General features: G+C 38.5%; 1 protein-coding gene across 2 annotated transcripts in view; it reads right to left on the reverse strand.

Moving 5' to 3' along the window:
- Positions 1–7194, reverse strand: part of apoba (apolipoprotein Ba) — a 58114-nt gene extending 50920 nt beyond the window's left edge. For both annotated transcript variants that reach the window (XM_034859324.1, XM_034859322.1), the window contains exons 1-4: positions 6792–7194; positions 5357–5398; positions 4697–4809; positions 4441–4586 (exon numbers count right to left, since the gene is read on the reverse strand). In XM_034859324.1, coding sequence (XP_034715215.1) covers positions 4441–4586; positions 4697–4809; positions 5357–5398; positions 6792–6849 — 359 coding nt within the window. In that variant the 5' untranslated portion in view covers positions 6850–7194. The remainder of the gene's footprint in view (positions 1–4440; positions 4587–4696; positions 4810–5356; positions 5399–6791) is intronic.
- Positions 7195–9351: the final 2157 nt, after the last annotated feature.

A 9351-nucleotide genomic window follows, 5' to 3' on the forward strand; every position in this document is an offset into this window, starting at 1 on the left:
AATTGTTGCAAAATGAGAACCTTTTTTTCACGAGCCATCCCAGGTGCATTCCCGGCTTCAGGTAGGAGCTCTGAGTATCACAGACCCGTCTGTCGCTTCGTGTCCTCTCTCTCTCTCTGTAAAGATAGAGGTGAGCAGCGCGGCTGGTAGTGCAGCAACTTCAGTTCATTTTAGTGGACTCGCTCTGCTGGGGGCAGTGACGCTTTGCATCCATGAGTAGACATCCGATTAAGAGCAGTGTACAGCCACCTCTAAACTCTGTCAGAGACCCAATTGGGCCTCTGTGTCTGTGCAACCGTCTGAACGAGATCCACCTTATCAGCGGACTATATTACAACTTTCCAAATCTCGGACAACAGAAATGGGAGGAGTTATATCTTGAATGTGCACAAAGTTGTAAACATGAGCGGAAATCTGGTGAAACACATCTGAGCTATATGCCTACTATACTATATATATAATACTATAAATACGATACTGCAACGTTGGGCCACTATTGTGCATCTTTAACATCTGTGCATCTCTAAATGTAACTGTAAATAGTTAATTTTGATGTTTTATAAAATGAAAAGATAGTCTTTATTTTCACAAAAAAGTAAAAACATTAAGTGGGGAACAGAGGATGAGGGCCAAACATTACTGAACATTTGCACAAAGGTTAAAGGAATAGAATTTATGTAACTCAGTGGTTCTCATTCTTTAGAATTTCAGTGGTCTTAGTTGATCCCCCAACATTAATTTAACTTTGGGTCCCTGGTCCCTACACCAGGGACCCCTGGACCTGTTCACCACAGACCCGAATCTTCTCAGCTGTTGCTGACATATGCTACTGTCTCAGGTTGTTATTGTATCATAAGAAGTTATAATGTAAATAATGTAAATGCTGAATGCCCTAAAACCTGTTGATACTACAACAATGCAAAGGCTCCCCTAAAGTTTTGCACATATCATGTAAGACTTGATTTCTCCATTCTTTTGCAAAAAAAACTCAGAAAGTGCCATTTAAAGGTTTCTTTTTTTTTTTTTATTCATGGGGGGGCATACCCCCAGACCCCCCTAGGGAGAGCCCCATCCCTCACAAATATAACAAATCCCAATTTAAACCCTAAAGGATAAACACCACAAAAAATTGCTTTGTACACGGCAAAATATGGGTTGGCCCCCCCAAATCTCACTCCAAGGTTTTTAGAAAAGTTGGCAGCCCTGAATGTATATGTCATACTCACTTCTATAACAATATGCTGTGTAACGATATTGCGTTGATATCTTTCACCCCTAACAAAGCACGCGTAACAGTAATTATTCAAAGTAGCAGTATGAAATAAAAGTGGCAGTTTTTATTTAAACTGCACATTTACTTGTTTGAATCTCCCTTTAAAACTCGCAAAAAACACAGATTCAAAATGCTTTACAGAACCCACAATTAAAAAGATAACATAAAAAAATCCGCTGATCTGAGCAGGAATATGCTGCACAGTGCTCTGGCGGCTTGAATCTTCTGCTGCTAAGTAACGAGTATGACCGGTCCAAGATGGCGGCTGGAAATCTCGCGCTCAGCAGCCAATGCGGCGTCTACTCTTTATTATGGCTATGGGTGTGTGCATGTGACAACAATCTCACACGCTTTACACAAAGATGCCATGGCAAAAACCAAACACAGCACACCACCCAATTCACACCATACCTACTGTGAAGCATGGTGATGGGAACATTATGCTGTAGGGGTGTTCTGCCCCAGAGTTATTAAGAATACATTTTTTTCTAAAGTGTTCTATGTAAGTTACGTAGATGTGTTATATGTAGTAAAGTACACGCAGGAATAGTTTTCAGTGACCTTTATTTTGGAAAACATGACACGCTACGTGTTTTAAATAGTAGAAGAAGAACTATGCCGGAGGAAACATGTTACTCGAGTTGGGCTCTTTGATATTTCCCCACGAAAGCATTGGCTGTAAGTTTAGTATTTATTTCTGTCATTACTACTTACATTATTCCTGTGGATGTAAGTTAGTAAACCTTTCATTTTATTCATCATTGAATTCACGTTTGTCGCGTTTCTCTGCTAGCGATGCTATTTGATGTTTATGCTAGCGCTATGTGTGTGAACGTAAATTATGCTATTAGCTTTACTCTGGTGTTATGATAGCGCTATGTGTGTGAATGGGTAGTTAGCACATTGTTCATGTGTTGTATAGCTTAGTTAGATATAGCTTGGTAGGCTAAAGCTATTTGCTGTTCAAGGGACTAAGCTTCTGTCTTTTTCTTTCTGTTTAGTTTTCCCTCGTTAATTTCACCCGCCTGAAGACAACAACAGGAGCTAGGCAATCGTCGTCCTGGCTCGTTGATTCGAGTTTGGCTTGCTGTTAATCTGTGTCAACGTACTGGAAGTGCATAACACATAGGGAGAACAGTATTGTGGGGGTTTCTGTTCAGCAAGGACTGGGCAATTGGTCAGGATTGAAGGGAAAATGGATGCTGCCAAGTACACTGAAATTCTTGAGGAAAACCTGCAGCACAGCTGAACATGGGCAGAGGGTTAACCTTTCAGCATGTCAACGACCCTAAACACACCGCCAAAGCTATGCAGTGGTTCAGGAATAACAAGGTGAACGTCCTTGAGTGGCCAAGTCAGAGCCCTGACCTAAATCCAATTGAAAATGTGTGGAACGTCCTGAAGACAACAGTCAATCACCACTCACCACGAAATTTGACTGAACTCAAACAATTCTGCAAGGAAGAACGGGAAAATGTTCCCCAATCTAGGTGTGCAAGGCAGAGACATATCCAAACAGACTGATGGCAGTAATTAAAGCAAAAAGAGGCTCTACCAAGTGTTAAATCATGGGACTGATGACTTTTACAGCTCAAACTTACAGATAAGTTTTATTATCTTATGTTTCAGAACTATTGCCTTTTTATGTTACTTAAATTTTGTTATGGAGAATGTGTAAATAAAGGTGGAATATTTATCTTAATTTTTAATTGTTTAATATATTAAATTTTTTTTAAATATGAATTATTAATTTTAGGGTGCAAGACAAAAAAGTTACTATTTCTAAGGGATATGATGATTTTCTATAGGCGTACATCCATGGTTTTGTGTTAACTTCAAAATGTTGAATAAAAAATGGCTTGTGCACATTTTCCTGTTGATTAGAGAGGGGGGGCATTGTCTAAGGTATATCATAAAGGGGCACAGCAACCACGGCACCAACAATATCTCAAGCCTTGCAGCGCTTCAGCCGCTGCCTCATCTTCTGCCCGCTGCTTCCATCTCTCTCTCTCGCTATCTCTCTCTCTCTATTTTCAATTTTCAATTTGTTTTATTTGCATGACAAAATCAATAAACATGTGTTGTAAGAACAAACATACAGTAGGTATCTGAAGACTGATTGCTCAGGAGAGCTTTGTTTGCAATGCAATTTTTTGATTTTAGTTTGATTTAAGTGCTGCCAATATTTAATTGAAATCGTTTTTGGATTTGAATTTTCAGAAGGAATTTACAGAGTTCTGCTCTGCATGTATTGTTTGGGGTGTTTGGGCACACTTTTAAAAGGATTTTACAGAATTCCAATTGTAATTCTTTATTGGGAGTTTATCCCAGTTTTGAAATTCTGGTTTTGAAATCGGCCCCCAGGTTTTGCTTCCGTAAAGCTTTATTGGTGTGCCAAATTCTTGGGGGGATGATTTCTTTCCAAATATGATTGCATACGAAGCTCTCCGAGCTTTATAACATATGGTGTGTTTATGGCCAGGTTAAAACTCCCTGATGTACTAATTTCAACCCCTAAGTAATTATAAGAGCCCTCTTGTTCTAGGAAGGTGTTGCCCAGAGTGAAGTTGTACTTGAACCTGGGGCTGCAGTTTGTTCCAACAACGCTGCTGGTAATTACTGTAAATGTTAAACAGTTTTGGACTCAAACTGCCTCCCTGTCTCTCTCCACGCTCCTGTTTAAAGAATTCTGTTCTTTTGGAGACAGTTTTACTGCACATTTACTTTCCATGTACAGTTATTTAATAATTTCATAAAGTTTACCACCGCTTTTGATTTTAGTTTCTAAAAAAGCCCATCATGCCATTTATAATCAAATGCTATGCTGAAGTCTATAAAACATGCAATTATTTTCCCATTTAAAAATATTATTGCTTTTATACAACCGTTTTACAGTTAACACTGTTGACTAATGAATGGCGCATGTGGTAAATTCAACAAGATTTTGATGTGTTATGTGTAAAGAAAAAAAATGTGAGGAGTGATTGCTGTAAGTTAGTCTTTCTACCCTTCTGGCTGCTCCAAGCAGTACATAACAATACAAAAAGATGCGTAAAATCCAGCATCGCCAGCACTTGTAAAGCATGCATGCACTTGTTTTTCACCCATGTCACCTCTTAGTCTTAGTACTTATGCATGTGATCATGTGAAGAATGTATTGCACTGACCTTTCCATGGCAGCCTGGAAGGCCTCAGAGCCAGGGGCCTGCCTGTAAACCGGCTGGCCCTGGGGATCCATGACAGACACCTCACTGAGAGTACAGTCCCTGGTGTGCATGAAAAATCTGCACAACTGGGGGACTTCAATCTCTACCTAAATATGTGCCAGCAATAACAGGGTCAATGGAGAGACAGGGAGGGAGCTTAGATGAGAACATTCTGTAATGAAGTGGCTTGACAAAGTGGGACACAAATATCATGTACCTGACAGGAGACTTTAGGGCCGTTCTTTAGGTTAGCAGTGCCCACCACACCATTTGTGCTTGTTGCAGTGTACTGGTACACATATTTCTTATAGCTCTTGAATCTGGATGCCACTGCAATAAGATAAAAGCATCACATGGTTACATTGACTCTTTAATCTGTTTGTCCCTTACAGTATGTACAAAGCTAATCAAATCAATTTAAGCCAACACTGCAGAACTTTGGACCCAAAAGCATCTAAATAATGTTCTGAACAGTGAAAAACTGCTATTGTAGAGAATCAGAAACTATGAAGGAACAAGAGTCCATCAGTTGCTGCTGCTATCCCCAGAAAATGGGCCATGTGCTTATTAGTTTAGCAGCCACCATCGATCTGTTAGTAGGTTTGACTCTCTTAGCACATTGACCCTTTGACCCTCTCTATCTACCCTATGCACATACACACTTTTCAAGGTACACACACTGCCGGCCTCTCAGAGGAAGTGACAAAGTCCAGAGTGTTCAATCAATTTCGGGCCCCATCAACCCTTTAGAAAGTACAATTTGAGTATTTATTTTTACCAAAATAGTACAGAATATCATGAAAACAATATCAGAACAGCATCGATTGAATAATAAAAATTGCATGTGAATTTAACTGATGTGTAGATTGCAACTCACACAGACACGTCGAAGTTTGTTCATTGCTGCCATTTCCTTCCTCTGAAAAAAGTGAAGGGTCATAGACATGATTAGTAAACATGGGTTAAGGACATTATTTATTATAATTTATAAATAAAATTTCAGGTATTAAAGTTGACAAAAATTGTCTAATTGTCTTGTAAAAAAACAACAGCAAGAGGATATTTTTGGTGTTATGTCTCTTTAAATTACCAGTAGCAGCAAGGAAAGCACACTGAACATAACTTTAGCACAAGCATTCATTTTGCATCCATTTTGCAACTTACAATAATTGACTGTTGAAGGGTGGTTAATGTGTATAGTACACAATATGAAATATATACAGTTCTGTTCTCTTAATGCTTGGATGACACTTTTAAAACAAATGGATTTCTGGGTAATCATCATCTTTCATATCTGTGCATGCACTCCTTTTTAGCTAATGTATGTATGGATGGATGGGTATTAGTATAATAAATTAAATAGTAAACTCATGGATTTCATTTTCTTGAAATTGTTTTTAAGTGATTTCACTGACAAATAAATTAATTGAATGAATGATTGACTGATCGTAAACATCATCAGAATATTTGTAATTAACTCAAAGACTTGCCATAGTAGGAAAAACATATCTCAGGTGGTAATAATGGCTTTGTTCTATTAACTTTTAGTAGTATTAGAAGTTTATTTTAAACATGTAAAAAAAAAAGGAAGTTCATGAACAAACTTTTTAGGTCCTACCCCCTTTCTCTATTTTTATCCTTTACAAAACAATTTTATGCTTCACTTATTTACACATTTTTACCCATGCTTACACCGTATATTTACCTACCTACTGCTTTCATAAACACATGCATACACATAGACACATATGCATATACACATGCCTACACACATTCACACTGTTTTGTTTATTTTTTATTTTTATTTCTACTTCTTTCTTTACCATCTGTCTTCTACGTTTCCGTCTATATGTAGCGAATCAAATAATGACCCATCCAAACTTAGTATATAAGCCAAAGAACCATACCGTCATTATAAAATACTATTACTTCTAATCCTTTTGGTATCCCTTTAATATAGTCATTTTAATAGTCTTTTAAAATTGCTCATTGCTGTACATCTCTTCACTGCAGCTGTTCCACTCACTTGTCCTAACTCACTTTCCACGGTAAGCCATGAAAGTGAGTCAGCCTGCCAAATTGTAGGACCCTGGAACTATAGACACCTATTTGGCCTATATAGGTGTGTTTTATAGTAGACATTTTGATATGGAAAGCACAGGTTAAAAAACTAAACAATGGCTGTGTTCCAGGGTCCTGGTATTGTTAATTCTGGTTCACAATGGCTGTGCTTGTTCAAATGACCATTAAAAAATGCTATTAAGATCTTATTGTAATCCAATTATTTTAAATTAAAATGGATTCCTACTTACGGGCCAAAGTGTAGCTGCTCAGCATTAGTAGCAAACACAGCTTTCTGTAACCCATCATGGGCTAAAGAAAAGAGTTCCCTCTGTGTTCTTCAGCTGTCCTGTCTTGACTAATACAGTAACACTTCTACCCAGATCTTTTTTAAAATCCCCTCGTTCCTGTCCCTCCACAATCCAGCCCTGCTTGACTATCACACGTAGACAAACACAGCAAAGCCTGGGTGATCGTTTCAAAGTACAAACTCTGACAAACAACGAAGGTAATTCCTAGGCAGTCTTGGTAAGGATTTTCTAGGGTTTTCAGACAAAAGAGGGGTTCTTGTTAGTGTCGATACAGGATTGCACAATAAAATGCAGCTGTAAACAAACAGCTGGACTGTGTACTGAAACAAAATTATTCTGTTTTGCTCAAAAGACTACTGATGAAACATTTAATGAAGACTTTTGACTGCTTTATTTCACAAAATAAAATTACATTAGCATCAGTATTGTTCCTTTAGTGACACAAAGAGCCCATAGACTTCGGGAGATTCCACTCTTAGAGATTTATAGATGCCCCTGTAGGATATCTCTGGGCAGAAAACAAACAGAGACTGTTTAGGGGGCCAGCCTCACAACTCTTTATTTTTTTATGTGCATTTTATTACAGTTGTAAATTAGGCTTGGACCAGATTCCAGATCAAAATTAGTATTTACACTGAAGACAATCAAAGCCCTACTTTAAACCAGAATCAAGACTGCATTAACAAGGAACCGCTAAGTGGTCCTGTAGTCAAGACCACCTTTGTCGACGATTCCAAGACCAGTCCAAGACCAGGACTAGTCGAGTCCAAGTCAAGACCGAGTCCAAAGAGGTTTGAGTCCAAGACAAGACCGAGTCCAGGACAGAAAAAAAGGTGTCATGCGTGTGTTGTAGGTAGATGTTGCTGCGCAGTCGTGAGCAGGTGTTAACACAACAAGGTGAATTGCAGATGAAGTTGAAAATATGTTTTTTTTTAAATTAATTTCCCCAATTAAGGCCATGGAGGCAAAATAGAGACTCAAAAATTAACAAACTTAAGGGAAGAGTTAACACTTTCAAGAAAATAAAGTTAATTGACTGGGGAGTCAAAAAAACTATCCCATAATCTTAGAATACAACTGTTCATTAAATTCACCTTAAATCTAGTCACCACACTTAGGGCATCCAACAGACTTACGTCCTGCGCCCTCAGGTGTTTCCTCAAGCTGTCCTTCTCAGCAAAAGAAGCGGCTGGATTATATCCACCTGCAGCTTGTCCCTCTAATTGGAACGTTTCATTTCCATTCCATTCAACTCAGTACAATTATTATATTATTATATGTACACGAAAAAGCTTCGGGATTACTGTGAGAAATTTGATGAATGGCTAGTTAAGAGATGATTTTAAACATTGTGAAATTTAACAGAACATATCGATACGTTAAACAAACATAAACAGACGACATTTAAGGTCAGTCCTTAAAAGCAACCGTGGCGGCAGCCATACTTTCCGTCACCTACCAAACCCCACCCCTCCCACGCCAGAGCCCTTGTTAGTTGTAGGCGGGCCCCTTAGCACCAGCCAGTCCAGCCTCCCTCGTATCGTTAGGACACAACCTGGGTTTTATGAAAAAATGAGTTTTGTGCAATGTGTAAGAGTTAGGAGGTAAAGTTAAAAAGATGTTTTTTTAATTTTAATTTTAATAAGTAGGCAACATTTAAGGTCATTCCTTATGCTAAAATAGGTAGCGCCTCGCTACCGTGATGGCAGCCAATGCGCTCTGTCACAGCATGACAGTATCAAGACAATAATTTTGGGTTATTTGTTGTATAAACGAAAAAACAGCTACTCCTGATGTTGTGTAGAAAAGAAGTGACCAGTATTCCAGAGTGTACCCCTATGGTATGGCTTCCCTAAAAATATTGTATTACATTGTAATTTGGACGTGGGCTAATAGGAAGGACATGTATTTTCAGAAAAAATTAAAGTTTGGTAAACAACAATGAACGGAGTGTTATATAACTTATGTTCATTTTATTTGAGTGCAGAATTCTGATTGAATGGGTATGTTTATTCTTCACATAAAAATTGTACCATGTACAATTCAAGGGAAATGTTATCCCATCAGCTCCTTAAACAATAAATAATAAAGCAGAATGTGGGCGTCAGATGTGCTCACAGAAAAAGAATCACCCAGTTGAATGACACTGGCACTCCAGGAAAGAACACCACAGCCCCCAGCTCGTCCGATGCCTTCACACTGGCCAGGAGGAAGCCCAGCAGAGAAGTGACAGGTGGTGTGGAATTCCTCCACACTTCATTGTCCTCATTGTCCCCTCTGATGTAGAGATTGAGATGGACGCAGAGATGGTCTTGCTTGTTCACGTAGTTGGGATCATAGCAATAGGTCGTAGTTGTTAGCTGTTGTTAGAATTTTGTAATGTTGTGTTCATTGGATCTCTGAGGAAGGAGGCTGGTGGTTCAATTGAGAATTAAGAAAAGGTTTGATGCAACAGAATGATGAAGATGATAAGACAAAAAACAATAAGACACAAACAACA

The sequence above is a fragment of the Etheostoma cragini genome, chromosome 20 (assembly GCF_013103735.1).
Source record: "Etheostoma cragini isolate CJK2018 chromosome 20, CSU_Ecrag_1.0, whole genome shotgun sequence".
Classification (NCBI taxonomy): Eukaryota; Metazoa; Chordata; class Actinopteri; order Perciformes; family Percidae; genus Etheostoma; species Etheostoma cragini.